The 19,542-nt window shown below is 38.2% G+C and overlaps 1 protein-coding gene across 1 annotated transcript in view; it reads right to left on the bottom strand.

The window, feature by feature from the left end:
- Positions 1–19,542, bottom strand: part of LOC146480070 (inhibitor of nuclear factor kappa-B kinase subunit alpha-like) — a 44,306-nt gene that overhangs the window by 20,263 nt on the left and 4,501 nt on the right. The window contains exons 3-17 of the mRNA XM_085110153.1: positions 14,963–15,172; positions 14,280–14,349; positions 13,357–13,445; positions 11,770–11,859; positions 10,636–10,674; positions 9,808–9,893; positions 8,941–8,999; positions 7,604–7,652; positions 6,431–6,563; positions 6,205–6,269; positions 3,899–4,031; positions 3,438–3,534; positions 2,700–2,731; positions 2,085–2,176; positions 1,005–1,106 (exon numbers count right to left, since the gene is read on the bottom strand). Coding sequence (XP_084966279.1) covers positions 1,005–1,106; positions 2,085–2,176; positions 2,700–2,731; positions 3,438–3,534; positions 3,899–4,031; positions 6,205–6,269; positions 6,431–6,563; positions 7,604–7,652; positions 8,941–8,999; positions 9,808–9,893; positions 10,636–10,674; positions 11,770–11,859; positions 13,357–13,445; positions 14,280–14,349; positions 14,963–15,172 — 1,346 coding nt within the window. The remainder of the gene's footprint in view (positions 1–1,004; positions 1,107–2,084; positions 2,177–2,699; positions 2,732–3,437; positions 3,535–3,898; positions 4,032–6,204; positions 6,270–6,430; positions 6,564–7,603; positions 7,653–8,940; positions 9,000–9,807; positions 9,894–10,635; positions 10,675–11,769; positions 11,860–13,356; positions 13,446–14,279; positions 14,350–14,962; positions 15,173–19,542) is intronic.

Here is a 19,542-nt window from a genome sequence, read left to right as displayed (position 1 = left end):
GAAGAATAGCATTTCAAAAATTGCTTTCATTTCTGCAAAGACAAAACGACTTTTTTTAATTTTTCCAGACATGTTTCGACGGTATATCCGTCATTGTCAGTGTGACGGTTATGAAAACAAGTGATGATTTTTATAGCGCGCAAATCACAATGCATACGTTGAATATTCTGTAATGTAACGTTTGCATTGACTAGCATGCTATAAAATTGGAAAATTAAAAAAAAGGTTGTTTTGTTTTTGAAGATTTCAACATTGTTGCTGTTGTCTCGACCATTTGGATTACTTTCACTTCATGATGAAAGATGTTGTTATTCATTCCCATTCTACTTAGATGAAATGATTCCATTAATTTATCATTTGTCTTAGTCACACAACCTAGTCACTCTTACGTGGATCGTGGCTTTTTCAACCACTCACTTGGAATCTTCACCATTAAATACGGTAAGCTACTCAAATGGCTATAAACTGAGCAAAGAAGGGAACCTATAATGGTCTATTTTGCGTTTTTTAACCTAAAGAGATTTCCGAAGTTGAATCTAAATCTTTAGAAGGTAACCAAATATCAGTCAACGTTTTACAAAAATTATTGACCAGGTGTCCTTAGGCCCGGTCCAAACGTCGAACTTTACATCTGCCGAGCCCAACGTAAATGAGCAAAAGCTATTATTTTTGCTAAATTATTTGCATTGGGTTCGGCAATGTCAAGTTCAACGTTTAAATAGGGGCAATAGTCGTCCTTAGATAACTGTAGAAGAGTTAGTATCTTAGAGACTTTGGGTTTTGTTTTTATCCACTCAAGCAACTACCTGAATATGTAAAATTAACTATTACAACACACGCTTAGAGGTTTATTTTATTTAAACCTACAAACCTAATACAGTCTAACTTATCCATAACAAAAAAACTAACTTGCAAAGATTGCTTTCATGGCATCGATTACATTTCAGTTTTTAAAAGCCTGGCTAAACAAGGCACGTTTGGAATATTGTCTTCCAATATGTTACCTGGAATTGAAGAAATCTCCTTTTGCGTCGAGTTTGTTGAGTTCTGTCACCAGGTCGTTCTTCAACTGCCCAAGTTTGGAATTTAAGTGCAGCAATGAAATTCTAGGATTTGGAATCATGTGAACGGTTAATTAATACAACAAAACAGGCAAATAAACGCTGAAAAACACACATCCAGAACAGTTCATTCCTCGAGGATGCGGTGTCTAACATCACATGCGACTCAAGGTTCGTTTGTAAATGGTTTGTAAAGGGTCTTTATACGTGTTATAGGGATTGTTAAATTTTTGGGTCAAACTGAACTGAAATCAACACTAGGTACTTTTTTTTGGACATAAAAAGTGCTCCCAGAAAACCGAGAGGAAGGTTTAGCCGGAGGGGCCGTCATCCAGGCATCCTATGGACATGCTTACTTTTCAATTTGCGGCTAAAAGCCTATTGTCCTGAGCGGGAATCAACCCACGTCTCGCCTGATGCTAGTCGGACGGCATGACCACTACACCATCGAGACAACCATGCTGGCAATTTGGCCGCTTTGTAAAGTACGTAGAATCCACCGTTAAGCCATTTCACGGAACACATTCTTTTCGAGGTATTCTGACGAGTGTTTCATGGCTTCTAAATCCCGAAACGGGACCAGTTGAACATCCGGTGAGGCGTGGGTTTGATTCCCGCTCGGGACATGTTTTTCTTTCATGTAGGGTGCGTGTTGAAAGCCATGTTACAGTGTTAGACTGTGAAATATTTAGTTGTAGTAGGGCTTCCCTGGCTTCGAAATACTTCGTCTAATGGTGGCTTAAAGCCTGACTAAGAGGAAAATATCAAGTGATTTTTTTTCACTAGAAGGACAAACTTTTCCATGAGACAACCTCATGTTATTCTTGTTGTGATCCATTTCCATTCTAGCGAGCAATGGATTTTAAACATAACCAACCCATTATTTTTGGTTTTTCTTTGTTTCCATGTTTAATGTTTTTATTAGCTACAAAACCTCAGATGCTGAGAGCATCTATAGCCTTGCAGAGGAATGAATGTGACACTGATTTCAGAACAAAAGGAGAGAGTAATCATTCAACTTACTGTGCAGCCCTGAAACCCTCAATTAACAACCGATTTATCCTTCTCTGTTCTCTACAGAAGTTTACTCCCTGTGCAAAGGCTCTCTTCAATTCCTGAAAGCAAATTGTTTTCGTTTCTAAAACAACGCTTTAGTTAGACTAAAATCGTACGAATGTACAGTTGCTTTTAGAAACAGAATTGCAGTCAGCAAGTTCTCTGTTCAGAATTCTTGAGGCTGCTTATTTCATTATTAAACAGGCCCAAGTCACAAGCGGCTTATGGCCAGGATCGTGTTTTGCAGTCCTTCATTTTCTACCTTGAAGGGCTTTCCAGCTTATTCTAAGGTAATTGGTTTTGATGGGGAGGGTATGGAAGCAAGCTAACGTGTTGTCCCAGCCAAAAAATGTCTGCCACGAAGTTTTTGTTTCTTTTTTAATAAATACAAGAATGTCATATGAAGGGACAAAAACATATTGTTTTCACCTCACATTTGCAGAATGTTTAAAGTAATTATGTGACCATTCACTAATTTTTAAAAACACTGTTGTTACTGAAAAGAGAGTAGCTGCCTCGTTTTAACTTAATATTATTACTGACATACTTTAGGTACACCAAATTGGAACCTATTTTTATTACCTCATACGACATCAAAGTTGCAGGTTCGGTGACTAAAAATGTTAGAAAAGATAGAAAAAATCAGAAACTAGAATGGCACAAAGGACTCCCATTCTGAAACAATATATTTATGGTAAATGGTTTGAACCCAGGAGTCATGTCATAAGTACGTAAATTATGATCATCCGGGTGAGTGTAGTCCTGAGAAGGACTGTTTGTTGTGACTTTGACTGACGTTTCGACAACCTGAGCGGAAGTCATCTTCAGAGTCAAGTGAATTGTGGAATGTCAGTAGGTGGTATATACGTCTCTGGTTGTTAACCTGATTGGTCAACGAAGTCCAGGTGTTATTGGTCGTTTGTCAGTAAGCCGTGGTGTTATTGGCTGTGAAGACTGTAAAAAGTGATTGGTGCGTTTCGATCCGTCTTTTGTTAGTCAAAAAGTCCGTGGGTCCGTGGGATTTATTGTAGTTCTTAATACCTTAAAACATCAAGGGGCGATCACTGAAATGGGGGACTACCTTCACTTTGAATAAGCGAGAAACTCAATTTATTGATGGTTTGGGTAACTGAGACTACTGTCCATCACAAACATCAGACAGTCATTATTTATACCTTTGAAGTTACAAACCTAATCCTGACTTTGTTTATTTTTCCTTAACCGCCATATTGTTGGTGGCTTCTCAGGCGTGAGCCACCTGAAAAAGCATTACTGAGTTTCCGGTATACCAAACAAGATTATGGCTGAACTGGGCCTTACCCATTGCATGTACTGTAGGTGGCATAGCGAAGATTGGCCGTGCTGACACGAATTTATTACTTGTAGGCAGCAAGAACAGAGAGCAGTCTTCTTCCACCTTTAGAAAGTAAAAACAATTTGAAATTTATGAGACCCATTAGTACAGAAGCCGTCAGTTCCAACAGAGTGTTTGGCTGAAGAAAGTCATCAACCAAATTAGGTTGTAGGGTCAAAAAAGCCATTAAATATAAATGTATATATTTAGGCATTTGATGTGACCTTTTTTTAACCAGAGGAAGCCCGTTAAAACCAGAATATCTAATACCAAGAGGAGACCGTGTCTCCTCTCAAAAAATTCGTTTAAAACTGGAAAAAGAAAATATCATCGCCTACGTCTGGCAATCTAATGATATATCAAGCCAATATCAACTAACTGATGACTTCTCTGACCTTCTTTTACCAACACATGATGCTTTCCAAACCTGATTGTTCTTAACACAGATGTCCATGGCAAGGTTTGTCGGTTCAACAGGATGTCCTGAAGCCACTAGCAACTCCTGATCCTCTTTAGCCACTCCAGTGGCCTCAGACAACTTTCCTTGAAGATCCTCAATGCTGTGATAAAAAGTTAAATTAACACCCTGATTTCATTTCCACCGTTACCAGTTGCAAGAAGTGGGAAAGACGAAAGGATGAAACGGAGGTAGAAAGGAGAGAGGCTTGGAGGATAAAAGCTCCTCGTTTGTAATGGACAGCATAGACTGCTGTATGCTTTAGCTATGGAATTGCCACGTAATAATGCTTTTGAATGTTTTTTCTTTAATGTCATTTAAATTTTTTTTTACAACTCCCAGATGGTCCAATCAAAATATAAGAACTGTATGACGCAGTGTTGGAAAGGACTGTATATAGAACTCAACTGATCACTTTGAGTGTGAGGTTAAAGTACCTTTGATCCTTACTGGCACATCAACATTATAAACGCACCCAAGGGAAACAAAAGATTGCCTCAACAAAATGAGATCTGGAGCTGGTGTCGTTGCACAGGCTAAAAGAAGCAGGCATTAAGTTTGGTGACAGCTTTTTTTTTTAAGTCACGGTAGCAACACTTACAACACAAGAAATCATTGGAGTAGTTATTTGTAGAATGCTACGTGAGATCCTCAGCAGAATTGCCTGAGTGTTATATCCTCCGATCGTGAACAACAACTCTGCCTCCAACATGTCATATTTTAATTGGCCAGTGGAAAAGGAACCCATCTGGATGTTATCATAAACTTTGTCAAGCAACAGTGGTATCGGACTCAACGCATAACAAGGGGCACGACTTACGATGTGTGGTTCCGGATAATATCCATAGCAATGCCAAGAAAGTTCATTGAAAATTCCAGGGGGGAGGGGGGACGGAGAGTGGGACTCAAAAGCTGACAATTAAAATAGAAAATATGCAACTACGTTTTTATTTCCAGTGGGGTACAAAACAAAACCACTTTCTGTGAAAGGGGTATGGATATTTTCTGGAACAACACACGTTTCAATTTCCATTTACAAGCCTGAACAACGACAGCAAAAGTTTTGAACAAACATCATGCATAAGGCAAGCAGACTACGATACAAAAACACTGAGAAACAACCTTGTGTGAAAATGTGTAGAAAAAAGGATTGAGTGACTTGTATTAGTTCCGCAATAACACAATGACCCTTTCGTCGAGTCATTGTTGTAGCAAACAGCCGTAGCTATTTTGATCAAGTTTTATCATTTCACTGTCCCACCTGCCGGTGGGACTTACACTTAAGGACCTGTCCAAAGTTTTCGAAAATTTGTAGCAAGGAGAACTTGATAGCTTTTCGTTTTGTTTTTCTCACAGCCTCAGATTCAGCTGCAGTGTGAAGAGAAAATTCTCCTGTCATATTCACTCACGGTTAGACAATTGTAATCAAATACGTTCATAAAATTATTTCAAAGCAAAAAATACTTCATTCCTTAAATAATCCACAAAGAAAACGTTCGGTAAACGTCCTTCACATATCTAAGACTATGACCAAATCGTGACAGAGAAATCATGAAAAGTTGTCACTGTGAATTCACTGAATGAAGTTTGAAAACCTTGATTTCCACACTGCACTAATATCTTGATGGATTTCTTTTTACTTTATTTTAAGATGTCAATATTTACTCGGTGAACTAATTTTATGGGTGACATTTTTCATTACTATCTGAAAATGAGGAGAGCATGGATCGCTAATCACTGCTGGTAAATCGGTTTTGAAAAAGAAAATGGGTCTGCACACTGTAGTGACGTCGGCTGCAAGATGTCAAGACATTTTCAAAACCTGATAGCTGGAAATGCTATGGAATACAGAGCATTGCAACTCAACAAATTTATCTGTTCAGCCTTCAATGCAAACGCCACACGTTTTTGTAATTCAGATTCATCTAAAGAAAGCCCATAAGAGCAAAGAACGAAATATCATTGTCAGTAGAATGTTTAGTGCTTAACATGCCATGTGGGTTTTTTCAATTCACTTTTGTGTTGAGGTCTAATACAAAACGGTCGCTGTCAATGGACAAGTGAACAAACATCAACCTACTGAAACACACAATACTAATATAAGATTAGTTAAGTGAGGAAGCCTGACTTGTTATAAGCCTCGTGGTTTCTTTCAGGTTTCCTCGCCATTTATTTTCTTTCTTCAATTTTTTTTCTTCATTTTTTCTTCCCATCTGTAAATGTTGTGTATATGGCGAAATAAATATTGTATTGTATTGTATACTGTTGAAACTTACGTTTCACTTGCAGAGACCTCAAATGAAAGCACAGTCGCTGTACTAATTGAAAACACATGAAGAACCTGGAAAAAAAGGAAAAAGATTGCTTTCATCTTCTGAGAAATTCTCGCATATCTACAAGATACAGTCAACAGACTCTAATTAGCTGTATGAGGCTATGACATAACACAGTAGCTGTAACTGTCAATGTGGGATTAAAACATGACTTTCTATAGAGAATTACCACTGTACTGATGGTATTTTCCAGCACATCAAAACACTCTCTCCTGCCATTATCAAGTACTGCACCTCCACGTGTCTTGGGGTCCCACAACAATAGCAGCCTGAGCAGCGTAACAAACTTGTCTTGAAGCTGTCTGTTGTAACGAAGGACATACCACAACATCACTCAATTCTCACACACCATCACAAAATATGACGTGACACAATGATAGCAATGAAACTCACCATCAACACCCTTATCACATACTGTCAACCCCACCTCCCCCCCCCCCCCCCGCTAATAGATTTCAACTCTCCAATGGAAAACACCCTCAAACACCCTTTAATTTTATTGTTCCTGTAGAGCGCTATTGATCATTGAATGTAAATAGCCCTATATAAATTATTAAATTATTATTATAATTATTAACCTCGTTTGCTGACCTAGCAACAAAAAAGCACTGCATGTTACCCTTCCGAAACAGATTCAAGTTAATATGGTCCCAAACGTTCCAATTATGAAAAACTCAAGGGTATCTCTGTTGACAATTTAGGGTCAACATTAAAACATTAATGTCGAAACCTGTGGTTTACCATATACTGACATTTGTTCAATTAATTAATTTTCTGCAGTCTAGCTAAAGTTGAAGAATTTTTGTTCAGAGAGACACTTTTTCAGAGGCCATTTTGGAAAACTGAGTCTATCAGGGGGGTGATAATGTAAAAGCAAACAACTTGAGGGTGAATAAGGCACCTGGAAATTGATTTTGCATTTGACTTAATACTAAATCTGTACTGTTGGGATAAACATTCCCTCAATAGTGCCCCAGGAGTCAATTTCTCTCTTCACCATTCAGTACGACAAGTTACTTTGTGAAGGCATTTAATCGAAGGGAGAAATTTGTTGAAATATAAAGGAGATTACCCATTGCAATAAAAAATGAAACATATAGTTCAATATTCACCACATTTCCAAAACATCTCCCCATGAAAACTGGGCTGTTCCCAACTTGTTCTCGACCAAAATCATCACATAACCTCAGCTGAGTGCTTTTAATGTCATCAATATTACTAACACTTTCATTAGTTTCCAATACCATCGGAACCATAACTATAATTATTACAATCACAAAATATTCCAATGGTATACAAAACCAGTGGTGCTATCATTAACAGGAGTTCACCTGCCACATACCTGCACAGAGAATTGGGAGCTGGAAGGGCAGAAGAGAACTGTACCTCCCCTGAAATGAAACAATGCAACAACACTGAAATATTCACCTATCATTTTAACACTTATTGAACAAATTTATGGGTAAATGTCTGTTGATTCATTGGTCCATTCAGTCAGTCAGAAGTGAACATGAACCAACAAGATGAGCAAGAAGATGAGGTGTCAAGCAATTATGACCCTACTGCACGGAGGAAAACCAAAATGGGTCAAGCTGGTCATGGGAAGCTTACATATTAAGCACTTGGACATTTTCTCATATAACACATTCAGAGCTCTCTAAATTTTTCTGGGCGTGTTAAAACTATGACCAGGCCCCAGGTGTTCAAAAGCCGATAAACGCTAACCCATATTTCGAAGTTAACCAAGGTTTCCATCTCCCTCATTAAAAGTGTAAGTCAAAACTCAGGGAAAAAAATCTTTGGAAGAATCTTTAATGGTTAGTCATTAAACGGGAATCAGAGTTAATGTTAAACCAGGATTAGTTTAACCAGGCGTTGAACAACTGTGCCTGGAACTTCAACTTGGATCTGCACAAGTAAGGTGTCTGTTAGAAAGCGAACATGGTATTTACTTTTCAGTCAGAAATAGGAGATCACAAAGGATATATACCTATTCTCCAACTAAACTATGCAAGTACAAATGTACTTTCCACTGACAGAAAAGAGACTACTAGATCTTCACGTATTTCAATGTTCCAAGATGATACAGTTTAAATGCAAGCCATCATCCAGTCCATGCAAAAGAGCTATTGGGAAGGAAAAAGATGGGACCCATCTTTGTGTAGACTACAAAAAGCTCCATGGTATTACTGGAAACAGACAGACTTGTTTCTGTGCATCCTACATACACAACACTTAATTGTAATGGTGTTAAAGGCAAAAAACCCTTTACCACAATAAAAAGTGATGTCAGCATGTAATGCCCTTTGGCCTTTATAATGTACCAGCTACTTTCCAACTCTTCCCCAGTTGGTTTGCCAGAAAAGGACGTTAAACATAGCAATAAAGAAAAAGGAATTGTGTATGGAGAAGACCTCATCAATTGCAGTTAACAGGCACCCGCCATTAAATTGTTTTGGTTACACTGACTATAAATCTCTCCAAAGGCAGGTAACATGTTCAGAATAAATGAGTGCCAATACCTGGGTCCCAGTTTCTAATAAAACCCCTGCCCAGACAAACAGATATTAGATAATTGTTCATGAACACACATAGGGGAAAAACACAATTTCACAATCTCTCCACCTTAATTCTCAGTTCCATTTAACAAATACATGTACTGACACCACAATGGCTCACCTTTCACATCAAAGAAGGCACAAATATCATCGGGTCCTTTTTTGTGAACTTCATTGTGCCTAATGAACAACAGGAGACTTGAAAAGTATGACCACTTTACCATAGAACCTATCATGTTGAACATGAAGTTCAAGCACATCTTTAAGAAAGTGCTTCAACTTGAACAGCCAGATTTCAAGATTGGATCTACAAACTAAATATTAGAACTAACTTATGTATCACAGTAAACAACAGCACGACAAGAAAGGACTGCTCAATAGCTTTCAATTTGATGGTCACAATTTTGAACCTCAAACATAATTTAAATCAATATAACTGAGTATCAAGGTTTAAATGAATGTTGCACCACTAGAACTATTGAAACAAATGATGGATCCATGAATTTCCTACTGAGCTTTAGCCCTAACATGGAAATGGTAGACCACACAAGGCAAAAAAAAATCTTCAGACTCTGAGGGAATCAAACCCACAACCTCCAGATTTGATCAACTGTTATCTACTGACTGAGCTATGAGGCCAGATAGGAGCAAGTCGTGGGTGATAATGGTGGTTAGCAAGGCAATGTGAATGTCAAGGCTACAATGACTGTTGTACCACTAGCACTAATTAATGACACAAATTTAATGGATCAGATAATTAATTCTACAGTGTGTGCAAAAGTGGTAAAGGCGTCCCACGAATTGCCTACTGATCGAATCTGGAGGTCACGGGTTTCATTGCCACTGAAGTGAAAGATGTTTTCTTTGCTTCGTGTGGTCTCCAATTTTATTTCCTCAGTAGGAAATTCATGGGTCGACTTCAGCACTTAAACATACACTGCAGAGTTAATTCTCTGATCTATCATTCTTAACTTAAGGCTGTTCATACCACTGGACAGGGGAAAGTTCAGGCAGGAATGGTCGCATGCCAGTGATGCATTCAAACAACACTGTCCCAAGGCTCCAGTAGTCAACCTGGAAAAACAGGATCAAAGGAACTAGCTACCATAAAGAATAACTTGCTCCCATGACAGTAAATAATGTTCTTCTTATGCAAAACTAAAAACTAAATAATACAGTCTTACCTTATTAACTCTACTTACATAAGCACCAAAAACAAAATGTAAAAAAGATACTTCAATTTCCAAACAAAGCTTTTGGGCCTTTAAAAGGAACTTTGCATATGTCACTACAGTTTGGTCTGTTTCGACCCTTAAGTTTTAAATTGTCAGGGAACAGAATTCCATTCCTAAAAATTGTGAGCTGCTGTTCGGTTTCTGAAAATTCTAGCTGGTGCTATTTAGTTTGCAATATCAGTGAAAACTTGTTGTCCCTTCAAAAACAAAAAGTATTAGTTTTTCAGTGTCAGTACAGTTTTCATAAATCCATATTTCAGAGATGATGAAAGCTTTCTAAACAGATATCCCACCAAAAGAACCATTGTGTGCCTGTGGCCTCCTTGGTAGTAAAAAATCATCCAACGATTTCTCATAACACCTGTTACAGCTGAGTGTGTTTGATAGGACCTTGATGTTATGGGTGAACCCGCCTCCTGCTGGTATAATTTACTCACAACTTTGTTACCAGTGTGACTCAACACTTCACGATAGCCCTGTAATCTTGGCCTTAAATACAGAAACTCAGCTTCACCTATTTGGTGTCTGCATTAAAGACATCTGTACATCATTATAATAAGAAAACACAAACATTTTCATACTGTTTTTGTGTACTGGACTTTGTCAAGTAGTTCAGGGGCCTGAAAGTGAAAAACAACAAAGATAGCGCAAATTAAATCTGATCCATGCTACTGGTAAAACAAAATTACTGTGCCTTTCATGTGGATGCTGAAGTTCAAAATTCGACCAACCGTTACGCTTTTCACTGCAGTCAATCACTACAGTGGACCTCTTAGAAAAGGTCATGTTTTTGCACTGTGATTGGCGGATTTCAATCCAATTCGTTGGTTTTCATATTTTTGTGATCAGTCAGTTGTCGCCATAATTATGATTGACGGCAGTAAAACACGCAATTCATTATTTGGGTTGAAGTTCAGAGTCTGTATGTTATTGAAAGGCGCAGTAAAGCAATTAAGGCAATGAAATCAACACTGAAACATTGCTGAAAAACACAGTGAGGCAAAAGGAACATTTTGAGTCACAAATTTTCATTTCCTTTGACGTTTTACACCATACATGTATCGATGAGACCAATAAACCACTCCTGACCACAGATTTCATGAAAACCCAGTACAGCAAGAATCTTGAATTGTGTTAGGCTAATTAATCTCTATGAAAACATGAGAAGACTATATGAATTAAATGGAAATGGGTAGGACTGAGGATACTCTTGTTAAATTACATTCCATGTACTGTAACAGCATGTTTACATAAGTAAGTTGTATCAATAGTACGTGTACTTGCTGATTGTTTCTTTGCTGCAGGCCAATAAAATGCCACATTAGTTCAAGGTCTGGATCTAGAAAGCCCACCTAGATTAACAAAGACGCATCCTTTTTATTTCAAACAATATTCCAAACAATAGATTTACCCCTAAATATTACCCCTAAAATACAAGTATTAGTGAATAATAACAAAATACACATTTAAACAAGAATTATTTTTTGTAATTACTGCCTAGTAAGCACCAGATATGCTACTCATATTTAGAGTAGACAGTATAGCAGTGGCTTCAAAGTTGGGAGCACGCTCTTCAACGCTCAACTTTCTTCTCTTCAGGAAACAAAATGTCTTGGCGATTAAGGCCCTATGGACCTCAGGTTTGGTCTAAAACAAAAAGGGGAGTGGTCTCCGCTGGGGACCCTCTCTAGATCTGCCGCCATATAGGTACACACCAGGTATTTGAGAGTTCCCACAAAGGTAGTTGCCAGACTTGCTTGATCCAGTTCTTTTGCATAGCCAAGATCAATAAGTTTATAGACTACCTGGAGGGATAATAGATATATGCCATTTAGAGAACAATCTAACAGAAGATTTTTAACTGCCATCAAAATAAAGAGAGCTGTCAGTTCTTATCCAAGCATGAGCAGTTGGCAACAGTGTTATCTTTTGCAAAAAGCTGACTGTTATCAACACATGGAAATCGTTTTCAGAGTTGCTAAGATACCATAATTTCATCCAAAATTGTATTCAAGTTTCGTTATGACATCATAGGGTCAAAAACATTGCCTAGAACCAACTGGTAGGACGGAACTGACAAATAGAATAATCCATTGCACGGCTAACTTCCAGCCGTACACTCTCATCTTACTAGCTCATTACAATAAATTGGCATCAGCTTCCTATCAAGCTTTGCTTGGGTTGTTCTTAAGCTTTTTTTTTTTTTTTTTTTTTTTGGGGGGGGGGGCATCCAAAAGAACTGGAACTAAGTCAAATTTTCAAAATAGCGGCAGTAAACAGGTAATAACAGCTGCTGTATCAGAGGGCCATCGGAGGGCAGAATCTGAGGAAAACAGGGATTATTTGTGAAAGGAGAAGTAAAATCAAATACACAGGACAACAGATCAGACAGTTAGCTAGATGACAAAGTTTGGATTTAAAAAAATATGTTTGAATTCCATGATCCAAGTGGTTTTTCAACAGGTGTGCCATGAAGACTATTTTTAAAAAAAAGGCTAGACAAAACGTATAAATAAAAACCACTGAAAATTGGTACATTTGGCCATGGTTCATGAACAGGTGCTGTCACCAGATGTGATTGTGAAGAGCCCCTAATGCCTTTTTGGACAGAGTTTAAACTTCCTCGTCAATAGTCATTACTTCGTCTCAGTTACTCAGTTAATGCAATGCCTGGTGCCCCGTCTATGTTCAGAGATGGTTTTGTTTGAATCTGACTCACACATAGACTTGCCAGGCTAGAATATTAAAGTTGCCTTGACACAAAAACAAGTCTTCATGTATCACACCAATGACCATTGAAAAAGGGACTTGGATCAGTTCTAAAGTTCTGTTTGAGTTTCTAAGTTTGTTTTATGCCCGCCAGACAAATGAGAATGATTAAGAATCTTTCATTATCTATGCATTCACAGCAGAAGCATTGTGAAAGCTGCATCACAGACAAGGGTTTTATTTTATTTATTTTATTTTATTAGTTTCGCCAGCAGATAATACGTTACAATAATGATAAAAAACTTACAGAATACAATAAGAACACAATATGGCAGGGAACCCGCAACAGCGCAAGCTGTTCTCACTAAATCTTCTTCATCACCAACATATTATTGGAGGAAACATATATGATCGTACATGTACAGAATACTAGTGTGTCATAAACCTATTTACTCTTCAATGGCACATACAAATTAATAATTAGGAGTGCATTTGTAAGAATTCTGAAATCTAATCACTCTTTCTCCCCAGAGAAAAAATATTTGATCCATTTTTAATTATCAGCCATTTGTCATAAATTTAATTTATCTCACCTTGTCATTCACACGACTTATCACAATGTTTTCAGGTTTGAGATCTCTGTGAATGATGCGGTGACCATGAAGAAAGTCCACTGCGGCAGCTGAATAAAAACAATTATAACAGTAAAGACTTCAACAATGAGAACTGAATAATACTACGCTGCTTGACTGAAGGTAGATCAAGTCACACACTGGCTGCCCACATTGCTTGTCCACACTTATTTTCTGAGGCATGAAGAAACTATTAATGACACTAACTAAGTAAAACATAAATAAATAAATATATAATAAATACATAAATGGGAATTTCAGTGGCTCATCCACAGAATGGCTCTTCATCTACTGTTTCCAGATTGAGTTGGAATTTAAAAATGTTGATTTCCAGTGTGAATTTTCTCCAGACTTTCTTTTAAGATGCAATCAGACTGTCATGTAACTACAATAATTGTCCTTCACCTATTTAATCTTTTATCCAAAGTTCATATGCTGGAGTTTTCATATCTTTCATGTCATTCAAAACTGACCATGTTGTTGAAATATTGGTGAGAAAAAAAAACATAGGAAGATCTATCAGGAAGGTACATCATTTTTTCTGCTTTACTGATGGAATAAGAACTAACCGTGGAGCAAAAAGGTAATTACTAAACAATCTGCATGACTAAACTACCCAAAACTTAACTGGACTTAACAACGACATGGGGTCCCAAGCTTAACAGCAAGTGATTAACATTGGTGAGATAATGCTCACCAATGTTAATCACTTGCTGTTAAGCTTGGAGACCCCATGTCGTTGTTAAGTCCAGTTAAGTTTTGGGTAGTTTAGTCATGCAGATTGTTTAGTAATTACCTTTTTGCTATTTGTGCCTCCATAAAGACTAACGTTTTCATTATGGTCCTCATAGAACAATATCCTACTAGATTACAGAAGCCCTCACCAACATCAGAGGCAATCTTTAAAACTGTCTTTTCTTTCAGGCCACAGCAATTCTCTGGAGCATTCAGTACCTGAACATCACAATACTTGATTTGAAGAGTGTAAAAATAAAAAAGCAAACAAATCCCATTGTCCCACCAGCTATAACACACAAGGGGGATCAGGGTGGTTTGAGCCACTCCCCTAGATTTTTGCTATAACTGTATTTTGAAGGGTTTTTATTAAACCTTACTGGTCATGCATAGCCTGTGATGTCCTCTAGAAGATGAGGGGTTATTGGAGCTGCTGGGTGCTGTGTATTACATGAAGTGCCAATCGCTATGTTAGATTACACTAAGTAGTTCTCAAGGAAATCAAGCACATGGACAGATAAGCTGTATGTGCTCTTCACTCAGGACACTCATTTATCCTCTAATTCATGTACATGCATTACGAGGACACTGGTGAGAGTGGTGAGGGATTGGGTCTGAGGTCAAATTGGACATTAAGTAAAAACACAGCTAAAATCAAAGACATCAACCGCATTGAAAACAAATGCCACAGTTCACTTGAAGGAAATGTAGCGTAGAGAGAGAGAAACATGGGTTAAACTACCTTTAATAATTAGTTAATAGTCATTAACTCAAGAATTATTTTATAGAATACACTAAATTTACAACTGTTAAATAATTATGATAAATTAACCTTCCTAAGATCTCCTCCAGAACAGAACTCCATAGCCAGCAGGGGAAGCTCATCATCCCTGACATCCAGTGGTGGCGGAACATCTTTAGCTGACACAAGGTTTGCGTGATTAAGCCTCTTCATGATATCCACCTCCTGCTGCCAGCGCTTTCTGTTGCGGGAGTTAAGCTCCAAACGGCACCTCTTCAGGGCAACCTGTTCCTTGGTAATCTGTAAGGAAAGAAAACTTGACATCAAGTAGACGTTGAGAGGAGACTTCTTCTGATCCCATGGACGAAATAACTGGGGAAGCTGGATAAAACAATCCAGCCAAACTAACAAAATCTAGCTAAAACTAATTTTGGTTTAATTTATCAACCCAGTTGGTAACTAAGGCTTAGATAGCACTTATATGCAGCCCTGAGCAAATCAAGGAATTATCAGTTGTTTGGTTGCAGTGGAGCTATGCTGTTATTGGTGGAAACTAAATTTTGAAGGTACAGAGCCAAATGTATTTTGAATATGGTAGCTTTATATACTAAGTAGGCTCATTACATACTTCAAAGACAAACTGTCAAGGTTTATCAGCCAGTGAACAGGTTGGCAGGTTATGCTTTATTTACTCCACCAAGCAGGTAGTGACAATTCTTAATAGTGTGCTCAACAAGGAAAATGTAGAAACTAAGAATAAGTTACATGTGTTTACTTCTTACAAATATCTGACAGGAACAAGATGTACCACTTTAATAATGACAAACAGAAGCATTCAAAATTCCTTGTAAATGGCATATTTTTGTTTCCTTTAATAATTAACATGAGTGATTTGATGACTAGTGGATCATCCCACATTGTAACAAAATTACCAGCCAGAAAAGACAAAGATCACTCAGACAATGCAAAAAACTCCCAGCTGAGATTTGAACAGGTGTGGCGGTGGGCTTGGAACAGGGCTTAAGGACGGCACCTCCTAATACGGTGGTATTTTTGAGCAGTTTATGACTATGTGGAAATAGCATATCTTAGCAAGGGCTACTGGAATCCAAAAATGGAAATTGGGGGTGACCACAAATTTTTTGAGAGATGTGATTATGCAACAATAATTCTAATTATTAGCTTTAAAATATATAACAACATGAGATTTTTTTTCCAAACTGAAGCTTAATAATGCATGGCTACCCCTAGTTCTTTCTGGGTTTCGAAAGTCCTAACTAACATCTTCTTTCCCTAAACAGTCATAAACCACACATGTCAAAAGTACCTTACTTTGAAATAGGATTCACCATCCTTAAAGAAATCAGATCTTCTCGAAATGCTCGCAGAACATTATGCACAGAGCAATAGGAGGTACCGAGAAGCAGGGGGTTTCTTCACATTTTTAGGTAACTTGAGAACTGATAGCAGTGACAGCAAGAAAAATGATACCTAAAAATAATTTCTTGCTCTTTAAGGTGGTTCAAAACAGTTTTCAGCACTTTGCATCACTTATAGTATTATTACCCGTGTAAAACTATATCCGGGATCCCAGGTGGGATTGGCGGGATCCCTGGTGGGATAGTTGGGATCCTGGCTGGGATAGCCGGGATCCCAACTAGGGTAGGTGGGATCCCAGGTGGGGTTCTCGGGATCCCATGCGGGAGAGTTGGGATCCCTGCTGGGGTAGTTGGGATCTGGCTGGGATAGCTGGGATCCCAACTAGGGTAGGTGGGATCCCAGGTGGGATTGTCGGGATCCCAGGCGGGAAAGTTGGGATCCCAGCTGGGGTAGTTGGAATCCCAGGTGGGTATGTGGAATCCCAGGCGGGATAGTTGGGATCCCAGGCAGGAATGGTGGGATCCCATGCCGGCCAGGTGGGAAAAAGGGGGCTCCTATATGGGATTCCATAAGTGGGGTAGTCATTACCATGGGTGGGTTGGGCAAGATCCAAGGTAGGGATAAGAAGCATTCAACCTAGAATACTGACAGGAATTCCTTGTGGGACAGGCTGAACTGTTATCCAGGGTAATTTACAACAGTTCAGATCAATAAATGAACACTGTACACTGATCCCTAATTAGAAAGATTATTTTTTTCATGTAAGGAATTGTCATTTTCAACTTTCCCTTGCCATTACCTCATTAACAAATAAAATAACACAAGAAGAATTACACATGGTAATTTTTGTAAGGGTTTACAGATGATTAATTCCTTTCAACCAAAAGTTCAAAATTATATGACAAAACTTTTGCATTAACCATATGCTTCAAGAATTACACAAAAAAGAATGTTTAATTCTAAAAGGAATTCATCAGCACAAAAATGGCACGTTACAAAATTCCAGTTTTTGTATGGTGAACTTCTAAGTATTAATTCCTTTCCACCATGTTAGGGAATCTGCTTATGTAAACATCACTTGTTCCAGACATTTCTAGTTTGATGCAAATCTGCTTCAGCTGTTCCAATTTAATCACAGTGAATGTGTTGGAACACAGTACTCTTGATATGTGTCTTACAAGATTGAAGTCCAAGATCTTGCCGAGACAACCACGATCTCGACAAGACACCGCGATCTTCACCAGATTTGAAACGAAGACGTGTGTTCTCTTCAGTGGTAAGAATTAAGTTATGAGGTTGAATGAGTTAAAACTTCAGCTTAATCCCTCGGTAAAAATAATGGCTTTCATTTTTTTCATGCTATAACTGGAAATTGATGAGCTTCAACTAATTGATTTAAATTGTTGGCCGAGATGGCGCTTCGGCAGATTAATAATTATTAAGTGCGCGTCTTAAGATAAAAGTGAGAGGAACGCTGCTCATATCCGACACTCGATAACATATTTATTTACTATCATAAAATGAATTCATTGACCTGATAATATTTAATCGTTTTATTGTCTAAATCTTTAACTCACCTTTTTAGGCGATTTTTGTCCCTCAAAAGGCCGTTTCAGTCATGTCGTAATGCCTGCTGCGAATGATTTTTCGGTACAGGTAGCACAAGTTTTGAAAATGCGTTCTTTCCCTATTATTTATTTACTACTATAATCCCTATTATTATTCACACTGTCTTCAGTTGTCGACATATTTTGATTGTGCTCTTTTCCCTCACAATCTGTCTCTAAATCCTCATAAACAAATCGCCGTCTCCGCTGCTTGCCACTTGACAAATGGTGCGAAAATCCCCAACAACAATGTGAATTGGGCGATGTGATTGGTTAATTCAATCACGCCACCCGGCGATGCTCGCGTAAGCTAAAAAAAAGTTTGACTGAAATTTGAGGTTTGCGAGGCCACAAAAATTAATCCTGCTCTTAAACCGCAGAAAATATGAAAAGTTAAGCTTCATGACAAGTTAACCATTCGTTTATGGCTGAAAATCATGATTAAAGAACCTGTGGTCAACCGGAGAATAGCACACAAGGGATATGATGGGCACTGGTCAACTAAAATGATGCTGATTTACAAACTACGGGTCCCTAACTGAACTAAACTGAACTGCACACTATGAACTCCGTCACCGCACATTTTTTACAGAATACGGAATGTCCTGGATAATTAAGGTGCTGGAGAAGGAGGACTTTATATTTGCTTAAGGGATGTTCAAGCTCGTTAAGCTATAAGCGTGTTAAGAATCAACTCAGTGGAAGTGACCATCAAGTTTGCGCGAGAATTGAGATTTTAATGGCTTTCTTCCACAGCCTTGTATGTCTTGATTGAGAAAGAGGTTAGTTTCTTATATTATTTATCCGTATTTCATCTTACTTAATAGCTTAAAGAAACACTGAGAGGAAAAGAGTTTGTTTAGAAATCTATAGAAGCTTTCACAAAGCGGAATTAGCTACTCGAACGATATCATCTTTATAACTCGAAACCTCGAAGGTAAAATTTTTGAAATAAATTGTTGGTGATTCACAACTTCTATATTCGTTTTCAATTTGAAGCAGTTAGTTGGCATAATTCATTTACATCATAAGCTTACCGCTTAGTTGCGCTCTTTTGTCCAGATTTCCCAGCTGTAATGATTCAAATGATACGGTAGAAAGTAAGTGGTTGTTTACTTACAGAAGTTAAATACTGTATTCACTTTTTCATGGAAAATGCTTAGGGGAGTCTAGAGAACATAGTTCGGTTATGAGTATCCTTTCAATGTTATTCCGCTGATTTTAAAGAATTTCAAACCAAAAAGCTAGCGTAAATTTCAATTCTTAACTTTACTTTCACGTCTGACGATCAAATTTTCAGTACACCGCTGCGGATGCTCGCTCGCGGTGATTTTCATCTCGCCGAGATCTCGCCACTAATCTCGGCGCGTTATTGGCCGCCGAGATCTCTCCACTAATCTCCGCGGCCAAAAACGCGCTGAGATTTAATAGTGGCGAGGTTTCTCGGCCAAGATCGCGGCAAGATAAAAATCTTGGCGGCCAAAAACACGCCGACATCTCGGCCGAGATCGCGGCGAGATGAAAATCTCGGCCGCCAAAAATGCGCCGAGATCTTGGAAAAATTTTCACAAGGGTTTATTAGCCATAGTTAAAGGCAACAGAGTTGACCCCTTCGTAGTTAATCGTACTTTACAAGTAAAGCGAGCATTAACTTTTGGGAAATTTTTGGCTTTATTATACATT

The sequence above is a fragment of the Pavona decussata genome, unplaced genomic scaffold, assembly GCF_977016875.1.
Source record: "Pavona decussata unplaced genomic scaffold, jaPavDecu1.1 SCAFFOLD_56, whole genome shotgun sequence".
NCBI classification, from domain to species: domain Eukaryota; kingdom Metazoa; phylum Cnidaria; class Anthozoa; order Scleractinia; family Agariciidae; genus Pavona; species Pavona decussata.
This window is presented reverse-complemented; position numbering and strand designations above follow the sequence as displayed.